The 23,826-nt window shown below is 41.6% G+C and overlaps 1 protein-coding gene across 1 annotated transcript in view; it reads right to left on the bottom strand.

The window, feature by feature from the left end:
• The window catches only part of LOC147705913 (uncharacterized), a 336,615-nt gene that overhangs the window by 196,467 nt on the left and 116,322 nt on the right, over positions 1-23,826 (bottom strand). Inside the window, exons 3-4 of the mRNA XM_086929576.1 lie at positions 13,679-13,795; positions 4,709-4,846 (exon numbers count right to left, since the gene is read on the bottom strand). Coding sequence (XP_086785702.1) covers positions 4,709-4,846; positions 13,679-13,795 — 255 coding nt within the window. The remainder of the gene's footprint in view (positions 1-4,708; positions 4,847-13,678; positions 13,796-23,826) is intronic.

Genomic DNA, 23,826 nt, shown 5'->3' with positions numbered 1-23,826 from the left:
GCCCAGGGGAGGTGGTGGTCCCAGGGGCTGCAGGAGAGGCCATAAGTCCTCCCCATTTAAAAAAAGATAAAATAAAGTGTGCCCGAGAAGGTGGCCTCCCTGGGGCAGTGGAATTGGAGCACAGGAGCCACCCCACTTTAATATTACATTTTAAATCTATCCCCAGGGAGGTAGCAGTCCCCGGAGCTGTGGGGCACCATGTGGGCCCAACATATCAATTAAACTTGCCCTTAGGACCTGGTCTACCTGGGGGCCTAGATTGAATGACCCCAGAGTGGAAGGTCTGTAATGGATCTCCTTAATTATTCTATTTGTGCCAAGGTAGGTGGTGGTCCCAGGGGCTACGGGAGAGGCCATAGGGCCTCCCCATTTAAAAAAAATATGTAAACAGTGTGTCCGGGGAAGGTGGCGGTCCCTGGACAGCGAAGTGGAGGTGCAGGAGCCACCCCACTTTAATATTAAATATTAAATCTTGCCCCAGGAAGGTGATGTTCGCCTGAGCTGTGGGGGACCCACATGGGCCCCCACATCATAATTTAAACTTGCCACTGGGACCTTGCTGAAAAGGGGCCTAGATTAAACATAGAGCGGGAGTCTACGCTTTGTTTGTTTTCTTTTTTTCGGCGGGAGTCATGCATTCAGAGCAACTCCTTCTGAATTTTTTTTTAAAAAAATGCTTTTTTGGACCTGGGGTTTCCCTGTGGGACCCCTCCCCCCCTACAGAGGCCTAGGGGAACCTGCCCCTTTTACATTTTTTTGTGCATTTTTTTGGGTGATTTGGTTCAACCGGGTCACAAGATGTCTGTCAGCACTTCCTGCTTTGAAGCATTGGCAGCCAATCAGATCTCGTGCATGAGATCGGGAGGGTTTGCGGATCCTTTGAGTCACTATATACAACTGGGAATTTATTTACATTTCTCCGCAACTACTGAGCTGATCTACACCATTTAAAAAATGTACAATTTCTGGACCAGAGGCTACCTTTCTGGCAAATTTGGTGTAATTCCGTTCAGCAGTTCGGACTGTAGGTGTGTCTAAAGTTTCCTATTGAAATTAACATGAAGAAAACACATTTTGGGAAACCCTCTCTTTTTCTCGGCCCCCACTTAACTGATCACCCTGAAATTTTTAATACAGTGGCTGAAGTGAGTGTCAAGCTAGCTTTAAAAAATGTGTGAAGATTTTTCAAACTAAGCCAATTATTTGACAAGTAAAAACACGCTCTTCCTATTGAAACATCATTCTAACTATAACTACCTACTGGTGACAGCCAGTAGGTAATATAGCATTAAAAAAGCACTCCTCTCCGGCCCCAGGCAATGGCCTGGTAGAACGTTTCATGAGTACTCTAAAGAAAGCAGTTCAGTGTGCTGCATTGGGGAAGCTCGACCTAAAAGCTGCTTGAAATACTACTCTTTGAGCTTACCATTTGACCCTTCACCCATCGACAGGGGAAAACATTGCAACTCTCATGTTTGGAAGAGCCATGATGACCAATCTGTCCCAATGGGTCTACCTCATATCTAAGAATGAGGAAGACATTGACACTACGAACTTTGGTTGCAAACAGAAGATGAAAATATATGCTGACCGACAACATCATGCTAAGGACATAACTTACAAGAGGAGATTGATTGATTGCTAGATAACACAGAAAAAATAAATCAATTGCTCCTTTTGAGGTTGAACCCTTTACTATCACCAATACCAAGGGACACATGGGGCTGCCCAGCATCCTGGAAAGTCCCTTCCAAGAGATTCCTCTAATTTTTGACATGTGGCCCACACTCACCAAATATCGTTGTCAATTTAGAAACTGGGTCTAAACAGACTGTTGATGAATCTGTGTCTGCTGATAATTCAACCTCACCTGTGCAGATCAATGACATTTTGAATGCAAGTTCCTGGTTTTCAGTGACATGATCAGGATGTGAGATGCAGGTGCCACAATGCTTAATTGAAGAATTGTAATTGCTTGTGTGTCTATAAATGTATTCATGTATTTATTTGTATATTTATTTATGTTTTCATTATTTATGTGTTTTTGAAAGTTTTGACTTGTTATTTAACAAAGAGGGAGATGTAGTGTCTTGTAAAAAAGAACAATGGAACACTTTTGTTTCCTCCTGTACACTGTAGACCTATGACATAAGCATTGGTGGGATGAGTTGAAGGCAGGCTTTGAATGCTGAGTTCTGACATGCACACAGCAGAATAAAGACGTGAATAGCTACTCCCGGTGTGTGACTTACTTATTGGCGAGTGCCTAGGCTGGCAGGATGCCACAACTATCTTTATATTGATGTTGGTAAATGTTGAACCCCTTTCTGAGTTTACCCAATGGCTCCAGGCAAGGTTTGAAAATGCAAAGCTAAGAAAGCGGTTTTGGGGATTTCTTGGAGTACGTTTTCATGAAATTTTGAGCAATGCAAGGTCACTTTTTTCTATTGTAGATGTGAATGTGGGAGTATTAAAGGAAGGAAATAAGCAAGCTATATCACAAGAGTTCTGTGACGAGAAAAGACTTGAGAAGGATGATATGATGAAAACTTTGCAATATATGCTTTCCAATTGGTTGGGAAAGGGTAAACCAAGTGGTGATCTTAATGCCTTTTGTTAAATTAAGGATGGAGTGATGGAACAGAATTATATTGTGATATGATGTGACAAAGTTTTTCCTCCAGTGGGGCTTAGAATAAGTATTTTTGAACTAGAACAAGATAGACATTTTAGGTATGTCAACTACTAAAAGACATCTAAGAGTATATTATTGGTGGCCATGAATCAAAATTCTGGTGGAAGAATGGGTAGGACCGTGTCTGAATGTTGTAAAGAGTGATAAGTCTGCTAAATCACTTGTAACTGAATCCATAGAGGTTTTGGACTGTTCATGAGGAAATTGGGTTTAGATATTTTGGGAAAATTTGGTGTGATACCATGGAAGGAGGCTTTTGCAACACTGTTAGTTGATTATGTATCAAAGCAGCTTGAAGTAGGAATGGTGGAAAAAAGTACAGGAAGCTCTTTTATTAAGTTTTTGGAAGATGTATTTTCTTTGTATAGGGGGGTTGCTGGAAGTTACAGTTTTTGAGTAAAGATCGGAAAGTTTATTTAGCTAGGTGTGGAATTACACCCAAGAGGGTTTCCAAATAGAGTCCTAATTCGAATGGTCAAATGTAAACTTACAATTTTGCATCATGGAGAAGTACACAGTTGTCAATCAAGAGATTTTGCCAACATGACACTTCAAGTAATCTGATGACATGTCCTTCTTCTTTCTTATCTTTCAAGTATATGTTAGTTTTCTCTTTTTGTATGTGGGGCATATGAGCCATGATCATATTTAAGGTGCTAAAATGAGTAACAGAAGTGTTTACATCCTGTAATTCCTGAAGGTCTTCCAAGACATATTGACTCAATTTATTTGTGCCTGATTCTAAAAAGTAAACATAAATTTTGTTCCAGATGAAATCACTCAAAAACAATTAATACATTTGCAGTGAACAATGTCACAATGAATGTACTACAGAGCTGTAAAATTATCTATACATAAACCTTAGATTCAACTTATCATTGTTAGAATAGAATATTCTTTAGGAAGTGGTCCTGTGGTACAGGGATCTACCTTGGCACTAGATCTAAATTAAGTAAGATTCCTTTCACCAAGTCCTTGAGAAATGAAGAGACACTTAGGCCCTAATTTTGATGGCTCTCTGACCGACATCCAAGGTTTCAAATCCAACCACTATATTACAATGACGGTAGTCTGATTTAAAACCGGCCGGTAAATCTGGCTGGCTTCCAACGGCCAGTCAGAACCGCAACATAATCCCTAACAGATGGCTTTGCCACTGTCGGGATTATGATGTCAGTTTCCAACAAGCTTTCCATGTTGGGCATTCTGACATGAAAAGCAACTTTGGGCGGCACTAGCAGGGCCCCCCTTCTTCCATGGCCTGTGGTTGGGGGCCGAGGAGGCACCTATGGTGCCCCCCATAAATCCCTGCAGGGATATACAGTTACTCCCATTAATCTATTGGCGCTTGTGCTGCGGCTGGTTTCTGACCGCCGAACTAGCTCCCATAGTGAAATGAGAGTCTGAGACCGCACTATGTGCAGTCACATCGTAATTGAGCTTTCGGACTGCCGACCCAAGGTCGGTCGGTTCTGAAACTGCATTGATGTCTTTCAGCGGAACTCCAACTGACATCCAAATTAGGGCCCTAAAGGTTAAGTGTCAAACTGCAGAGATTTTTTCTAATGTTTGCTCATATCTTGCTTCTTGGCTTTTTGGTGTTACCCATATTTATGTGGCACTGCATCTGGTCTTGTTGCCAAAATGCTGTGAATTGACATCTTGGGGGCTAGTAGCATAACATCTGTGAATACTTGCTGTCAACAAATAATGGCAAATTGATTTCAGGCAGGAAGATACATTTCCCTTCTTTTTCAAGTGATATATTGCTTCCAGTTCAATTTTAAAACTTTACGTTTGCTTCATCCGTGGTTTAAACTAATCATATCAAGAAAGTTCAAGGATGTTATATTTATTGAGTGTCTAATAGCAACCATAAAGAACAGTATTCAACATAGATCAGAATTTGTTTCTAATTCTGATAGACTTTATATATCCAGTTTTATTTAAAAGAGGCTAATGGTAAACACACACTGCAGTGCACAAAACAAAGAAAAACAAAATGCTACTCACTCCTTTGAACTGCAGGTTACTCTGGCCATATCCGTGCTTGGTGGTGCCTTACATTTTAGCCCCCCATTGTCAGTCATTGCTATTGCAAAAGGAGCTTCAACCGTATTAGTTATGTCACAGGGGACCCCATCCGTAGGCCTATGAGACAATAAAAAACATTCTAGAAACAATTTTAAACACATTTCAACGACAAGCTTAAGGACGATCTGCTTCAGAGCAAAATCCATCCAAATGGCGTTTGTTCCCCTTTACCTTTATCAATATATCAATGAAATATAGTTTACAACAGATCCAACAAGCTTCTGGTAGAAACTGTTAGAAGCTCAATCACTGGCTCTTGATCAACTTTGTTAACTTAAGAGTGGCTGATTCATCTACATGTGCAAAATAGTAGCTTTGTGAATGATCAACATGGAAATTGTGGCAGATTTTCATTGAATGGCAAGTATGGTGTCCCTAACACAACAGAAAAAATTCCAAAGCTTGTTAGGGACTCCAGAAGTTTAGCTACTCACTACATATTTTTACACTTGATGTTCACATCGATTACAGAATATTTCTTCAAATACCTTCCCCTCAAAGTGTCTCTCCCCATGTCAAATACAACTACTTTGGTGGATAAACTTCACTGCCCTTGGAGATCTATGCAGCTATGGCAGGTTTTCTACACTCTATTTGCTGGGCGTAGAAATTCTGCCATATTGGTTAGCAGAAAGTTCACCAGCAAAACTCTTAAATGACTTAGCTGTCCAGTTTTTTCAAGGGCTAAGCAACACACAGAAGGCAGGATCTGACATGCATCCAAGCAGACAGGAAAAAACACCCTGAATAAAGACATCAATGAGTGGAGTATACCAAATATATTTCGAGCCTCTTTAGGGGTTCAGATACCATAGATCCTAATTTATGGTCTGGTAGACAGTGTACAGTCGATCAAGTTAGGAGGGGACATTACCACCACCACCCTGACGGACTGTCATCCGCTAATATGTGGAACGACCAGCGGCACTATGGCCATCTCTGTACATGAAAGGAACTGCCATCACAATGGTTCCTATCAACGTACAAAAATGTTGGTGGATGGCTGACTTCTGTTTTGGTAGTCTTTCACCAAGCTTTTCAAATAGCATGTTCCTTCTTGTTGGCCCGCTGCTTCTCGTCACAATGATCTGAGCACTTCCTGTTTCATGCTTTTCCCTTGAGAGCCTTCATGGAGAAGGCAGGAGCTAACGACCATCCCTGGTCAACGGGAGAGTAGAATCCCTCAGGGAAGAGCCAGAAGGGACCTCTGTGATGATCAGCACATGTAGTGCTAAAACCGGATGACCAGCACGGATGGAGACCTGCAGCTCCTCATGGTGAAGGTCCCTTAACTGAAGAGTCACTGTCTCACCCAGGGTACGCATCTGTCAGTGAAGCTCCAGGTTTCACTTGCACCCGGGACCCCTTCAGCACAAACATGTCCTTGTGTGAAGGAAAAGCAGGGTGTCACTCTTACAGAAACATATCCATTCACTGTGTGGCTTGATATTAAAGCTACACTGTAATTAGTTAGGTTCTTTAATTATCCCTCCCCCACAGTGTCTCCAAGAGCAAGACCACAGGGACTGACTAACTTCACCACAACCAGTTCTATGTTTGCTCTCATGCAGCTTCAAGTAGAAAAAGCATAGGATAAATGTCAGGATTGGTGTGAGCAGGAAAGCCAAGTGCTCCAAAGGAGACAGATGGCCTGTGCTGTGTTTCTAAGACGCTGCAAAAGAGAGCGGGTTTGAGACGTCCATGGTACACATGTCGGGCTAGACATAGTCAGAACCCTGTCCAACCCCACAAGCATACTGGAACTCAGCTATATGTCATTCGGCAATCATGAGGATGGGCCCATCCTGGCTCCACCCTATCAGCCAGGTGAGCCCAGTCTTCCTTTAAAGAGTTCAGACTTGATGATTTTTAAATTATATCCTGGTGGCTGGCTGCACTCAGTGGAGAGTCACTGCCCCTATGCTCCTGAGGAGAAAGCACTACTGGTTGTGGGGATTTTAGGTATGTGATTATCACTTTGAAATAGAATTTAATGGAAACAAAGTGCAGCATAGACTTGGCAAAACAGTAAGTATGGGAGAATCACTTTTTCTTATCATATGGTATGATCAACGTGATTTTTATAAGGCCATAAATAAAACTGCTTCTATTTGAAAGCATAAAAGGATCTAGTCGTTATTCTCTTGACTTGGTGCATGCCTGTTTATTCACCTAATGTACTGTGGTGTTGCCAGTTTTTACAAGAATGACATTCACTGTTAATACAAGAGGAACTGCTGTTCGCGCAAGGAAATTAATGTCATAAGACCGCTCCTTCAGTAATCAAAACCCTTAAGCAGAAATACTGCCTAAATCGACTCTTGGAATAGAATGAGTTGAGGAAGAGTGTACCTTTTACACCACCCATTATCCACTTTCCGCGACCATTGAACTTCTAAATACTTATGTAGACACCCCATGTGCAACCTTGCACTTGGGACAATCGCTATGGAGGAAGCCACCCTGGAAACAATAGAACCTGACATGCTTGGATTCCTAGTTTTCATGAGAAGTTGACATTTCATTGATATTTATCCCACACTTTCCTCCAAAGACAACACGTCCCTTGTACTGTGTTTAGACTTTTTTTTTATGTTCATGGATTGCGTGCTCTGATCAGCCAGTCACCAAGATATAAAGATGTTTTGATAATAAAGATAGGTGGCTACTACTGCCATTTGAGGCACAAACTTCAGACTGAAATACAATGCCGCATAATGATAAAGCAACTTCCCCACCAAGAAACAATGAAACATCCTGTATTTCCTTGCTATCAGGATGTGAAAGTGCACAGCACATAGATCTAATAAACACATCTATTCCCCTTTCCTGGGTGGACGAACAATTTAATGAAGCACTTTCTTACAGAACATATTCCTTTCTGATCCACTTGTTTGTGAGACAAAGCTCTAAGATTGATCAGAACATTAGATCTTTCTTTTGGTTATGAGAAAATATCTTGAATAGATTTCCTTCCCCCTTGGATGTGGGGAAATGAGTTGTTATTTCTCCCTTCCACAGAGCGAAAGATGTCTCAGTGCACAGGTCAGCTATTCTGTGTTGTTTTACCACTGTTAATTGAACTGAAGGAGATTGGAATTTCAAACAAAGTGAGTATCTGTTGCAATAAATAGCTAGTACCCACCTGTCACATGAGGTAGATGCTGGCTGTCTTGATGAATTTGCACCTGAAGTTGATATTAGAACCTCAACTTATGTGCTATGTGTATCTATGTTGCAGGTGCAACTGCTACTGCTCCGAGCCTGGTAGAAACAGTTAGGGTATTGAACAGCCACGACCCGTGCAGGTAGGAGAGGTGGGAGGTGGTGCTGGGTGGGGGGATTTCGATGGACGATGACAAGGGAAAATTAAATAAATAATACATTTTCCCTCATTATTGTCTGTCGAAATCCCCCCCACCCGGTCCCACCGCTCTTACCTGCATGGGCAGTGGCTGGTGTTGAACCCTCTCTCTGCGGCAGTAGCATTGGTCCTTGTAATGCTAGATGATCTGAAATATTTCTAGAGTTCCTCTTGGCCCGTCAGTCTGACTATGACCGTCTCTGTATTCATGCAGAACATCTCTTCCTCCATGTGCTTCCCATACAAAGTATTATCTAAAAACGGCAAGCTTAGCATTATTAACTGGGTGGGAGGCTTCACAGATGTCGACAAAGTCATGAAAATCTAATGAGAGGAATTCCATAGCAAAAACCTTAACTAGTCACTTATGTTAAATCAACTGTCACATTTAGTACTTGATTTGGCAACTGAAAGTACCCTTACACAACCTCCTGAAATGTTACCTTTCTTTCCTTCAGAAGGTTATTAACAAACATCTCCCACAATGATTGTATTTGACGTGAAGTGCTGAGCCCCTTATGCCTTTGAGTGCTGAGGAGACAGTATTTCAGATTTTCTTTATGTCAGCGTATATCCTCTTGCTCTCTCTTTCCAAAGGAGTTGAGGTCTTTGGTGCTGAAACATGTCTATTCCAGACAACTAATAAATTAGCTGAAAATGATTTTGACTCAAAATTAAGTGAAGTTGGATCATATTCAGGAGGCTTGTATTTTCAAGCAGATGAGGTATGACTGCTACAGTCCAGGCTATTTTGAGAAACCTTTCTCTTGCCATCTCAAAGACATTTGACCCCAGAGAAAGTAGGTGGTGTAGGGGTTGCTCCTGGTTGAAAGCTTCCATAAGAACAGAAAAGTGTGGATGTGAAACCTCCGTAGGTATGTTCAACTTGGATGCTATATTTAGTAACAACTCTTGAAAAGTAATAATGTTGTTCGCCAGTGACATCTAGATGAAAATCTTGCACTCCGTGTCTGAGTACAAGAGGAACTTGAATCATCACCCTCAAAAGATCTATCAGATAGTGTGAAAGGAGTTCCCGTGTGGCTCTCATCCTGAGGTGGATGACACCCCATGAAGCTTGACGGAAATTATAAGCAGGTTGAGATGCTCATCCAAAAGACATGCCGTCATTTCTCTCTTGTCACGATCTGCACCCATCAATTGAATTCCAGTGTTTTGGGAAAGATAACATTTTGTATGTTTGTCAGGTAAGCATCGTTTGCAAAACAACTGCAGGCAGGTGGTAAGAAAAAGTGATTGTTGATGCATCAAATTAAAATCTCACTTTTAGCAGCCAGTTGTCTTGGTACAAGAAGACCTAATGATATTGATGTTGTAGGAGTGCAGCAACAAGAGTCATGTATTCCATGCAAATGAATTGAATATGGCATCAAGATACTTTCAATGGAAGATAATTTCGTTGTCTGGGATGTGTGAGTTTATGAAAGTGTGCATCCTGCAAATTCAGCGATCTCATATGTTCTCAAATCTGTAGGAATGATTCACAGAACTTACTTAAGACAAAATCCTAAACTTAGTACTTTTGGTATTCACAGAAGGCATTTAGTAGTAGTAAAGTTAGGATTTTGTCTTAAGTTTGACTTAAGACAAACTTAAGACAGACTTAAGACAGACTTAAGACAAACTTAAGACAGACTTAAGACAGACTTAAGCCAGACTTAAGTTAGGATGTTGTCTTAAGTTTGTCTTATGTTTGCTTTAAGTCTGTCTTAAGTCTGTCTTAAGTTTGTCTTAAGTCTGTCTTAAGTCTGTCTTAAGTATGTCTTAAATCTGTCTTAAGTTTGTCTTAAGTCAAACTTAAGACAAAATCCTATTTTACTACTACGAAATGCCTTCTGCGAATACCAAAAGTAGTAAGTTTAGGATTTTGTCTTAAGTTAGTACTATGAATCTTCCCCTGTAATATTAGAAGGGCGTCTTGCATGGTGGCTGTCTTAAACAACGGTTTCTTGAAGTATTTGTTTAAACACGGTAGGTCTAATATTAGTCTCCATGCTTCTGAGTTTGAACTCACAAAGAAGAGCCTCAAATAAATAACTTTTTTGCAGGAATATTTTAGACAGGCTTGAGGGTTTCTTTTTGTAACATCAGGAGAATCTCTTCCTGAAATTACAAAATGCCTGATGCTGCTCCTAATTGTGGTAGGGGGAGGAGGGTGCACAATGATCTCCTGTTGAACTCATGGGTATGTCCCAAATGGATAATATCAAGCACCCATGCATTAGAAGTAAAGTGTTTGGATTTTGTAAATAGGTAGCTAACCTCCCTCCGACCTGCTCTGGAGAAAGGTAGGGAAGTATAGGTGCTGCCAACATGGAGTGACTATCTTTTGGAGTTATGCCGCATGGAGTGACTGACTCCATACTTTTTGGATTGAGTATTATATTACTGTGATTGACAGCCTGAACATGGGGGCTGCTGTACTGGATAATGATCATGCATGTAGTAAATCTAGTGAGCTAATTGCAGTAGTTGGAGGAATGGTATTAGAGACAGTCTAAAATACTGAGATCCACATCCAGAAGCACTTTAAGAGCATTGTAAGTGACAAGCTTGAATAATACCCCAGGATCTTGCTGACTCTATATCCATATTGATATACAGTAAGGGCATCATCTAAAGGACACCCAGCTAGACACTCCCCATTAATAGGAGGATCAAGGAAACAGGCCACACCCTAGGCTGAAATTAAATGCACCTGAGACCACTCAACACAGCCCCTGCTAGCTGATGAAAACACATCTTGCAAACATCCATGGCTGCATCAATGATTGCCATCATGCATGTTCCTCTTTTTGGAGGATAGACTTGGACTATTTCACATTTGACAGCAGGTCTAGATGTAGGGCTATCTCATTTCACACTTCTAAAACACCAAGAGGCTTAGGTGCAACTGCATTAATATAACATTAACATAAGTGGTATTTAACAAACACTTCTCTTTCCTCACCAACATCATTATCATCCCTATCAATCTACATCATTTTGACAGGGTAGAGGATCCAGAGATGGGGGAGGTTACTGCTGTGGCCACTGTTGGAGAAGTGAAGTGGCTCCCTTGGTTGAGGCTGTGTTTTTGACAACTTTGGCTAAAATGATGTACCTTGAGGTGGTTTTGATGTTGAAGAGAACCCGGAAAAAAATTCCACCATCATCTATTGCAGTTTCCCAATAAATCAACCTGCCCTTGCAACACAGGCAGTTTGTTATATCTACCATATTGGTATCTCTCTTCATGGTGGAGATTGTAGTGTTCATCTTAGTGCATGCGGAAATACTTTCATGCGCAACTTATTTAATCTACAGCTTGATAGGTTGATCTTCAGACCAGCCGTGATTATTGATCATCTGGTTCAAAGATGCTGTCACCATTCTAGCATTTAACATTTAAGTCAATCAGGCTTTAGGCAGTGCCAAATGGACCGTCATCTGCAAATTTCTCATCTCCTGCTTCAATTTCTGTCTCCAAGTCTTTACCTGGCAGCCCAAACATAGTTGTTGGAGATGCTGATTCTTTTGTTGTTAGAAATTACCTCATCGTTGATGGCACCATCACCAAGGAAACTGTTGATGAGGTCATTGGTGAGAGTTATCAATGAGACCACTCTGGTTTCTTCAGTTATGAATGGTAACAAAGCCTTCATATATAGGGGAGATGCTTATGACTGCCTCACCAGCCATGCCTTATTTGCCAATTAGAGTGAGGTAATCTCCCCAGTTCATGGAGGTGTAGATAGCTTTGTGATCAATGATGGAGAGAACTTTGGTGATGTTTTAGAAAATTATTTGTTTGCTGGTGGTGGGTAAGTCAAAGTTTTTTAGCCTGATCTCTATCAGAAATATGATTAATCTCATATTGCTTTGAGTTTCTTTCTGAAGTATACAAAAAAGTGACTGTTAGAATGCTTGAAATAATCTCAGCCACTAGTAATCAATTGGAGCCACATCACAGTCTATAGTTATTTTGCACACCATGCCACCACATTTTGGACCCAGGCATATGCAAATTTGTCTTGATCCTGCTCCAAAAGTTACAGTCCAGCCTAAACTGCCAAATGAAACTGGTCTTGGGTTGCTTGTGTTCCAGTTCAGTGATGAGCTGACTTGGCGGTGCGGTCTGGACTTTTCATTTTGGAGCAGGATCAAGCCGGATTTGCTTATGGCTGGTTCCAAACTGAGGTGGCATGGTGTGCATAGGAAACAATGGACTGGGGTGATGCACTAGCCATTAACAGTGGCTGACATTAGTTCAAGCCGGGACAATATAATCTCACTTGCTCATTATTGTACTATCTGACTTTGAAGGGAACAGAAAAAGCACACTCACAATTTTACCCAATTCTAATATTGTTCCTAAGACCAGTCCCACAGTGTATAAAGGTCATGGTAAAACTCAACAGGGTTGAAAGTTACTGAATGACGTAAAAGAAGACCATGTATCTAATAACTCATAAATGGTTGTCAAAGAGCAAGGTCCGAATGGACTGTTGTTACCAGTGTTCAATTTGTAAAAGAGAGAGGGGCATATTACCAAGCAATAGCGATAATTATCGCTAGTGCTTGGTTAGAGACAAAAATTCACCGCTGAGCTGCGGCGATTTTTACCGCAAATAAACCTTGGTATTACCAAGGTTTATCGCAAATGCGATAAAAATCGCCGCAATGCATGAATATCGCTGAAAAGTCAGCGATATTCATGCATTACCGAGCTAATGCTCTTAGCCATGTTATCCACCTCCAATTGGATAACATGGCTAAGAACTGCTCAGGGCAGGTGTTAGCTTTTGGAGATATTCGCGCTTAGCGCGAATATCTCCAAAAGTTGGTAATAGGAGATAGCGATGTTAGCGACTGTTTTCAGTCGCTAACATCTTGGCACGCCCACTTTGCATGTCATTAGTGATAAATATCACTGACATGCAAAGTGGGGCCCAAGATGGTCGCTATCTCCTACTAGCTGTCGCTAACTGGTGTTAGCGACAGCTAGGTAATGGGGAGATAATTTTATCTCCGCTTTCTTGGCTTTTAAAGCCAAAAAAGCGGAGATAAACCCCCTTGATAATATGCCCCAGAGTGCTGGTGCCTTTGGACGGAGCAATTAAATGTCAGCATGCCAAATACCACAGCTTGTAGTCTTAAATTCATATCTTGTCTCTTGAACCCATTGCCAGACGTTCCCTGACCCTTTATCTCACTCAGAGCAGGATCCTGCTTTCCACCTTCGCGACGGTTTTTGCCTCTTCCTCAGTCTTCTGATGTGTGCTTTTCACTCTCTTGCTCTTTGATTTGAAAAATAAGAACCAGTCCCCACAAAATAAGTGCTGGTGGGCGCAACCCGCAACCACCGGCTCAAATTAAGCACTGGTTGTAACTGATAAGTGGACAAACGGAATTATTCAGAGAAACATGTGGCCTTATGCATGGCATAGCACGTTCGTTTTTGTCAGTAATCTAGTCAAAAGGGATTTTTTAAATTCTTGTCATTCAAACACGCGCCTACTTACTTTGGACCACCTATGTTTCCTGTAGCTGTTCCTGTTCCAATGATGGTTACTACAACCGTTCCACCTTTCTGTGTTCTTGTCCCGCACTTCACCACAGGGGTACTCGCAAGTTTCAAGCTGGAAAATGAGAGACAATCAGTTAGACGGATGTTGTCTCTGTATTGGGAAGAAGACGCTAGTGTTTGCATTACTATGTTTACTGGTACAACATTACCTGCATTTAGAAAATCTCATAAGTAAGTCTTACTATTAACCCTGTTTGGTTAGCACGAGCGAGCATATGCCCCCACCCCATATTTTACATATGTTTACACATTTCTCAAAGTTTCTTTGCAAACAGTTTGTCTTTACTTAAGCGGTGGGAAAAAACCTTTTCTGTACTGCGTGCTAAAAGGCTCCTCAGAGATGAATGTGCTATGGCCACTTTCTGCAAGTATTTTCAACTGAAATTCATTATTCTAAGAAATGCACACAGACCAACATCCGTTCAGGGAGTACATTGTATACTTTTATATAAAAAAAAATACAATAACACAGTAGTCAGATTAAACATGTGACCATACTCAAATATGGTTAGAGACGGTTTATTCCGTGACGGACATGTCGTCCACCGTATTGCTTATAAGATGTGCAAACACGGAGTGTGAGAGCATCCCTGAATAGGGCACACCATAGGTTCTCGATAAGAAGACTCCTCAAAAGGTTTCTTTAAGATTTATGCATTTTTTATTGTTCCAAAATGTATTCACTTTCTTCTTGATATTCAATTCATATCAATCTTTATGTGCATTCAACACAGTTCATCATTGGAAATCATTATCTCATAATACGTATTCCTGAATACTCCAATGCATTTCGGACAGCCTTGCCCTTTGTCAAGGAGCACTGAAAACATAAGGATATAGCAGTCAAAAGCACATAATATATAATAGTAATGTAACCTTAATTAAGTGCAGTAACACTAAAATCAAACCCAGTGTTCAGTGCTAAATACTTGCAGTAAGGTGCTGGTGACCCGGGTGTGGAGAATGATTGTGATAACTGTGAACCAAAGTTAAAAAACGATCAATCAAACAAACGGAAGAAACGGAAAAAAAGAAAAAAGGTTGCACTCTCACGTTGTGAGTCATCAGGAGTGGTTGTAGAAAAAGACATGCAGAATAGTGAGTCTCGGTAGAGTCCCCTAGTGGAGACGCTGAAGATGTCACGAGCGGTAAAAAAACGGACTTACTTAGATTCAGGGGGCCTCATTTATGAAAAGTGACGCATCGCTGCGTGAAAACAGCGATGCCTCACTTTTCACTGCGCACTCCTTGCGACACCAATGATGCGTCATATTTAATGTATGACGCATCATGTCGCAAGGACTTACAGATACGTCAGTATTTCTGACGCATCTGTAAGCGCAAAATTGACACATTACTAGAGTGCGTCACAAAAGTGACGCAACTCCAGCAATGCGTCCTTTCACATGGGGAAAGCCCCATGTGAAAGGGCTTGCGTCAGTCTTACGCCTGCTGTGAGGCAGGCGCAAGATTTTGACGCAACAGCATCCTAAAAGTGACGCAGTGAAATCTTATAGATTTCACTGCGTCACTATTACGAGGCTTTTTGCGGGGGAACGCCCCCTCTGCATACATTATACCTGACGCAGGTATAATGTGGCGCAGGGGTTTAAAAAGTGACACATCTACCTAGATGCGTCACTTTTTAAATATGGCGCAACAAGGCGCATTTTGTACGCCGCTGGTGCGTCACAAAAAGCGACGCACCGGCGGCGCAAAACTGACGCAAGGCCTCATAAATAAGGGCCAGGGTGTATTAATGCGTAGTTTCGGGCGTCCGACCATTAAGTCAAGTGCTTCAAATGAGCCGCATCAGTTAGTTAACCGGTAAAAAAAGGTGCAACTGGCATTAGATGAAATGCACTCAGGGACAGCTTTAGTGTCGGTGGCGCCTGGTGTGACCTTCATTTTTGGCGCCCCCACACCCCATGGACGCCTCCTCCGATTCTATCACTTTCACCAAAGCAAAAATGACCCTCATCTCTCCAACCATAAATTAGTACCAAACCCAGCACCCCACCTGAGGTCAGCGCCCCCTCCACAGAACAGCGCCTAGTGCGGCCGCACCAGTCGCACTGCCCTAAAGGCGGCCCTGAATGCACTTGTAAAAGGGCGGACGGCATTCCTTCAAGTTTGGGATGGAATAACAGGTCTTCAGAACTCTTAATTAGACCCTAACTACGGATAAACTATAGGGACAAAATATAAACTCGGTTGGATGCATCCTGATACAATGAACGTCATTCAGCAATCGACAAGCATGCAGAGGTGAGTATACAAATAAGGGAATAAAGGGAGAAAATAAAGAAGGGATCAAAGAATTACAACCAAAATGGAGGAACATGTACAATGAAGTACAGCCAAAAAGGAACTTATAATATAACGATCAGGGGGGCATATTATTAAGGGGGTTTATCTCCGCTTTTTTGGCTTTAAAAGCCAAGAAAGCGGAGATAAAATTATCTCCCTATTACCTAGCTGTCGCTAACACCAGTTAGCGACAGCTAGTAGGAGATAGCGACCATCTTGGGCCCCACTTTGCATGTCAGTGATATTTATCACTAATGACATGCAAAGTGGGCGTGCCAAGATGTTAGCGACTGGAAACAGTCGCTAACATCGCTATCTCCTATTACCAACTTTTGGAGATATTTGCGCTAAGCGCGAATATCTCCAAAAGCTAACACCTGCCCTGAGCAGTTCTTAGCCATGTTATCCAATGGGAGGTGGATAACATGGCTAAGAGCATTAGCTCTGTAATGCATGAATATCGCTGACTTTTCAGCGATATTCATGCATTGCGGCCGTTTTTTATCGCATTTGCGATAAACCTTGGTAATACCAAGGTTTATCTGCGATAAAAATCGCCGCAGCTCAGCGGTAAATTTTTGTCTCTAACCAAGCAATAGCGATAATTATCGCTATTGCTTGGTAATATGCCCCAAAAGAAACACAGACAAAACTAAACACAGGTGCAGTGGAAAGATGGATACAGTGGACTATGGGCACAACAAAAAAAAGAGCTACATAGGGGAGTTGACTCAGATATGATAGTTTAGAAGCTGAATATATTGTGAGTTATATTTCAGAACAGACACCTATAGCTTGTTCATGTTCTCTCTCAAAAAGCTGTGAGCCTGGAGTTCCAGAATGTACCAGCCTGGAGGGGAGGACTGAGTGTGGCAGCAGTTGCTCTAGTAGTGGAAAATCTCTCTTAAAATAAAATATTCCAGCCTAGGATTCTTTGCCTAAGAGGAATCCCAATTTCCACCAGAACACATAGGAAGTGGCAAAGAGTGGCAGTATTGAGGGAGGCAATAGTGAGAAGGAGCATAGGGGCATATTACCAACAACTGGCGATATTTATCGCTAAATGCGCTTAGCGCCTTTTTTTATTGCTGCCTATCGCTGGATATTTTAGCGGGAAAACATGCTATTAGCAACGTTTTTCTCCATTGTGCTAAAATATCCAGCGATAGCGGCGAAATGCGAGAATATCGCTGGGAATACAACGATATTTACGCATTAGCGACGAAATGCTCTTAGCCATGTTATCCACCTACCATTGGATAATATGGCTAAGAACTGGTCTGAGCAGGCGTTAGTTTTTGGAGATATTCGCGCTTAGCGTGAATATTTCCAACGCTACGCCTGCCTTGTTAATAGGCGATAGCAACGGTATCGACTGCTTTCAGTCGCTAACGGGTTGGGTATGCCCACTTTGCATGTCATTAGCGATAAATATCGCTGACATGCAAAGCGGAGCCCAAACCACTCGCTATCGCCTACAAGCTGTCGCTAACTGCTGTTAGCGGCAGCTTGCTAACAGGGCGATAGAATTTTTGCCGCTTAGCGGCCAAAAACGGCCGCTAAACCGGCGAAAATTGCCTATCACCCCCCTTGATAATATGCCCCATAGTCCTGACTGGGCAAGAGTAGGCCGAGCACGCATGCAAAACTTGTGAGGCCGAATACAGCTCACCTCTAGTGTCAATCACATTGCAAATAAAGGATGGGTTTAAGACCCATGGTTAGATTTAAAGATGATACCTAGCGTACGAAAAAAGATTGAAAGAATAAAGGGAAGGTAATGGGGCATAATAAGTAAGGGAGTGACGTTTGAGGAAGTAGGAAATAGATTGAAAGGAAGACTACTAAAGGAGTTAAAAATAGATAGGAAGGAGGCAAGAGATTATGTATGAAGACAAAGTTAAAGAGGATGGAAGTCCAGGTGAGAAGATAGAAGGAAAGAAATTAGAATGTTAGATTAATGAAAGTGAAAAAGTCAATTCCCATGGAGGTTGAAAAGACAGAAGTCACCAAGTGCATTTAGAGCAAGATATTAGGATAATGAAATAAAGAAAGGATCAGAGACCACAGCATGATTATAGGCTAGGTATGGGAGAGGGAGTATGCTAGGGAAGTGGATAGAAAGTAGTTGAGTACAAGAAAAGGGCGATGGTGCATGAAAACAAAGAATTTCAGTTTTGGTGGAATGAAGGTGAAAGGAGTACGATGTTGATCAGGACTGTACAGAAGTGAGACCACTAGAGATAATGGGCTCAATTTACTAAAACCTGGTCACAAAATAATTGGTGGTAATTTGCGAACATTAAAGAATTTGACAAACCAACCTATGCACTAACAGGTCAATGGGTAAAATCCTGATTCGGCGTGGGCTGCATTCTAAGCTACCTCACGCATATTAATGAGGTAGGTTTGAAATTATGACTGAGAATGATTGGTTACCATCACAAGATTGGAGCAATGGTTGGGTCAGCTGGTTATCACCTTTAATAATGGCAACTTTCTAAAAAAAAAATACAGCTCATTTTCCTTACAGACAATGGAGCTGCTTTTACAAAAAAATATGCTCTGTAAACTGATATTTGCAGGGTCTTCTAAAGTACATCCTACTACCCAATAATTGTATTTTTACCTTCACAAAGGGGAAGCCGACCGCTTCCCCTCTGCAATGTTTGTCAACCAAATTTCTGTTCAAAACATTGTTACATCTAATCAGCAGCGGAGGCTGACAATCCGACATGGGAGGGCAGCGGGGGCAGTGCGGGGAAAAAATAGTAGGAAAATAGTTTAAACACTTACCTTTCACTGCTACTCCGCAATCTTCTGCTCCCTCTCCGTGCCATAACTTATTGCTCCTGGCACTACACTCCCCAGGAGCACAAGCTCCCTTACTCCCTACGCTATACCAGCGCTTCCCTCATGCAATTTCTCCCAACATGAGTGACGCACAGGGTTTGGGCAGAGGGGCCCAGTTTAACTCTCCAGCATCAACTGGGAGCATATGCCCCTGAGCACTGATGATATCTCCCAGGAACAGCCTGGAGATGTCAAAGTGTGCATGTCAGTTTGGCCGGCCGTGGATTTTCAGCTAAACCAACATGCGCACTTTCATTGCCTAAAACCACTCCTCCCCCTGCTGCTGTAGTCGAGACATGGCCCGCCCCACCCCAGACTTGCGAACTGTAAGTGAAAAATAAAGTGACAATAAAATTGTTTATTGGCATTTTATTTTTATTGGAATGTAATTTTCTTCTATATGATGGCATTTTACCAGTGGGGCGATGCTGCTCCGCCATAACGGAGGAGCTACCCCTGTATCGAATACGGAATTACTGTCTGAAAGATTCGCCTTCGACTCCACCCGGTGAACTTGCTAAATCACATAATTATACTTAGTTTTTTTCTTCAAAAATGGCTTGACTGAAAATAAAATTCAGATGGATTCTCTATTTTACTACAGTCACTTTCCAAACAATATTCCACACAATGTAAAATATGAAAATACATAGATATCATAAAATGAAGATTGTTCGGAAAATTCAAAAAGTTGACTGCATTTCATCACTACTCTTATGTGATTGCCTGTTTGGCTACAGGCAGCTTACTAAACCTCACATGAGCACTTATGAACAGAGGATGCTTCCAGATAGCGCACAACATATGGCTTAAAGGACAACATTAAAAACAATAGAGGATAGAGTGAATGACAATGCCTCTTTTTGCACTGTCACTCCAATTTTTTATGAACGGATGCAGCTGGTTTTTCTGGCTCTGAGCACCGGGGCACTGATAACTAGGCCTCAGTACAGGTGCTCTGACCCCTAAAACATGTTGCCATTGACTACCCACCTGATTAGCATATTTAACTTACCTATAAGTCTGTAGTTTACGGTTTAAAAGTGTACCAAGGGCCCGTAAGTTAACTGTCACTAGTGGACAGCAACTCTTATTTTGCCACCATTACAGTGACAATGCAATGTATGTCTACCAGCCTGCCCCTGCAGACTGGATGTGCAGTTTTAAAACTGCAATTCGATCTAGAAAAATAAACCTTTTGCAGGCCTAAACCTTCCTTTTTAATACTTATAAATCACCCCTAAATTAGGCCTTAAATACCTATAAGGCAGGGTTAATTAGATGTTAAACATAGGCCATGTATATTTTAAGTTTCACATGTCCTGGTAGAGAAAACCCTCCGAAGTAATGTTTGACTGTGTCAAGGCTGGCTGGCTCTCCAATAGGAAAGCACTGTGTTACATTATAACACCTTATAATGCTTAACTTCAGTTTAGGTGCAGCTGGAGAAAACATTCAAGGACTGTTCTTAGTAGTAATTTAAAATCCAATGTAATGGTCAAGTCAGATTTTATATTACTATTTCGTAAATTTCACTTTTAGAAAGTTGTGATTTTTCTGCCTAAGCCAAATATGACTTTTTGTCAATGTTGGGTGTCAGGTGGCTGTTTATGTCTCCATTGTATTAAGATCTGGATTTATTCCATACAGTGCCCAAAGGGTTTGGATGTGGGGAGAGGTATTTCTCCCATAAACAAGATGGCTTGTAGGTTGTACCCTGCCCCTTGCTGAGCTTCAAAGGATGCCTACTCTGTCCCTGGCTAATGCAGCTCAAACCTAGGTCTGCCCCTATTTTGCTTTCATAGCCAGCCTGTCTCCAAACCTAGTGGGAGGGGAAGTAACCCCAAAACTAGTTTTGAGTAACACACAATAGGGTTTGCTCATTATCACAGCTGCACCTCTGGGTGGGCTCAGGGAGCCCTCTCTGCCCAGGGTAAGAAAAGTTCTACCATGTTGGTTGAGACATAGAGAGGGGAAATGTGGGATGCTTACAGAAAAACACACAGGAAGTGCTGTAAAAGTGGCCAGTGTCACATATGGGAACTTTTGCACCATTGGTTAGGGAGTGTCCAGGTGTTTCCCCACACCCACAAGTCAGCACTGGGTATAAATGTGGCACCCCATGCCCCATCCAGAACAACTCTGGATCTGTGGAAGACAGAAGAAGTACTGTATGTGCTGTTGTGATCTGTGTACCCAGGACTAAGACGTGGATGCTGAGGGTCAGTTGGTTGACCCCCTGTTATGAATAAAGGACACAAAAGCTGCAAAAAGCCCACTTTGCTGAAGAGCCCAGCTGACCATTTCCAACTGGACTTGCACTGGACCTTGCTGGTAGCTTCTACTGGAGTGAGTCCTGATCCGTAATTTTTATCCTTAAGATCCTGGGGCTCTTATGTAAGTGTGCAAGTGTAGTCCTCCTGTTTAAATTGCATAAGATGGGACTTTAACACTTTTTGCCAACTTTTTCTCTGAAGAAATGATGGGATACTCGGATTCAAGCTGAAACCGTCGACGTCCAATCTCTGGTTGTATCCAACCAGCTGGTTTGTTGTGCTGAATGAGATCTGACTTCCAGAAATTTCTAAGTTCAAGCATAGATTGCCTCACTGAGAACGAATGTACACAGAGAGCGCACGCACTTTACAGTGGACCACAGTGCTAAGGTGCTCAGAGGCCTAAAATCACCAACACGAGGTTACAGAAAAAGGCTAAGAGAATGCAAAATGTTTTGGGGTGAACCTGCCAAAAGGGCCAAGTCCAACAGTGTGCAAGTGTAGTCCTCCTGTCCAAACTGCATAAGATGGGACTTTAACACTTTTTGCCAACTTTTTCTCTGAAGAAATGGTGGGAGACTCGGATACTAGCTGAAGCCGTTGACGTCCTATCTCTGGTTGTATCCAACTGGCTGGTTTGTTGTGCTGAATGAGATCTGACTTCCAGAAATTTCTAAGTTCAAGCATAGACTGCCTCACTGAGAATGATGGCAAGATGAAGCTGATCAATGTCACTTTGTTTGTTCTTTTAAAGAGCAAGCAAAATGCCCACAGATAGTTTGCGCCAATTCCTCCTTTAACCTGCTACAAGGTCAAATAGGGGGCTCGACCTGCACATATTTTTTAATTTCACAAAAAGATTTCCACTACGTTTCCTAAAAAAAGACAACAGTCAAGGATGGTTAATTCTGACAGCTGAAATGCCTCAGCTGAAATAGAAAGGAGGGATTCGCCTATACTGTAAAGCAGAGGAAGGGACAGACAGATTAGCAAGAAACAAGCCTTGTTGACTGGGTGCCTGCTGCCTGAAAAAAATGTAAAAGTTTGTAACTGGTTGGTCGATCTGCAAAAGTAAATGCTACTTGGATGCCGGTATTGTCTTCAATTTATTGAGTCAGTGAAAGCTTTGTGATGACAAATATTTATAGCCAGAATACAAGTAAAGTTGCTAATTATGGGGCCATATGTATCACGATACCCATTTGCGATTCTCAAATAGCGATTTTTAAGAAATCGCTATTTGAGAATCGCAAAAAGGTATGTATGTCCAAAATCACATTTTTTTGCGATTTCTTAAAATTCCTAAATTGCGATTAGCAAAATTGTGAATCGCAATTAAGGAATACTTTCCCATTCATTTCTATGGGCCAGGAGGCCCATTGGAATGAATGGGAAGTTTTTCTCAATTTGCGATTCGCAATTTGCTAATCGCAAATTGTGAATAATTTCAAGGGTGCAGGGGTGTCCAAAGGACACCCTGTTGCACCCCTGAAATATGCATGGTTGCACACGTGGCACACATACATGCACTAAGAGCATGTATGTGCGTCACATGGCACTTTGAAAAATGCCGAAATTTGCATTTTTTAAGGAATTCACAACTTACCACCAACTAGAAGTTGGTGGTCATTTGAGATTCCTTAAGGACAAAATTTGCGACTCCTTAAATGCAATTGCAAAATAACGAATCGCAAATTTTGCGATTCCTTATTTTGCACCAGATTTTGCTTAATACATACCATTTAGCAAATTCACATTCGCAAAGGCCGAAATTCTGCGAATGCGAATTTGCTTGATACATATGGCCCTTAGTAAATAATGATATCCTGAGGTTCGTTATGTAAAGGGTGCACTAAATAGCACCCATTACGAATCATTGAGGAATAGTGTGCGTATTTTGGTGTACAATCTGCATGGTATGGTACATTCTGTACACCGTTCCCCTGATAAATTTCAGCAGGTTTGATCTGTTTGAATGTTGGGTTATTTAATGTATCCTATAATTATCATATTCTTTACATAAAATCAAACTCATGATTCCGTCCGACAGGATGAAATTAACCACCCAACTTGTAATCAGAGTTATTACAAGTTTAAAGTAATGACTTACATATTCACAGTACTTTCTCTCACAAGCTGGGACCTCATAGCAATAAAAAATACCCAAGTTGCTATGCTCAGCTGTACCAATCAGAATACATTTCAGTGGCTCTCCGATTAAATACACAGGCATCTGCAGTCACTGCATGAACCAATAGCGGTTTCATAACACAAAATAGTACATTTCCCATTAATTAGTGTAACTGGCATTTATTTTTCATTTAATGTGTGTATTATTTTATATGCAGGTATCTGAAGATGAAAGATCAACAACATATTTACAGATTTCTATTTTTAGTCATATTTAGCAAAGCCTTTGACTCCACCCCCACACTCACTGGCCCACCCTCCACAGCACTCAGGATCACAATTCCCATACTTTTTTTATGCACTTCAGCAGCGGGAACAGGCATAAGTGGTGTGTACATATTTGTGCATGCCTGATTTTATATATGTTAACACATAAAAGTCAGATCTAATGACTTTGACAATGCTTGTCCACAGTTCAATTTTTATTCCCACAAAGACGTTTTGCCTTCTATAA

This window comes from Lissotriton vulgaris, chromosome 7 (assembly GCF_964263255.1).
Source record: "Lissotriton vulgaris chromosome 7, aLisVul1.2, whole genome shotgun sequence".
Classification (NCBI taxonomy): Eukaryota; Metazoa; Chordata; class Amphibia; order Caudata; family Salamandridae; genus Lissotriton; species Lissotriton vulgaris.
The sequence above is the reverse complement of the archived record's forward strand: the minus strand, read 5'-3'. Positions and strand labels throughout refer to the sequence as shown.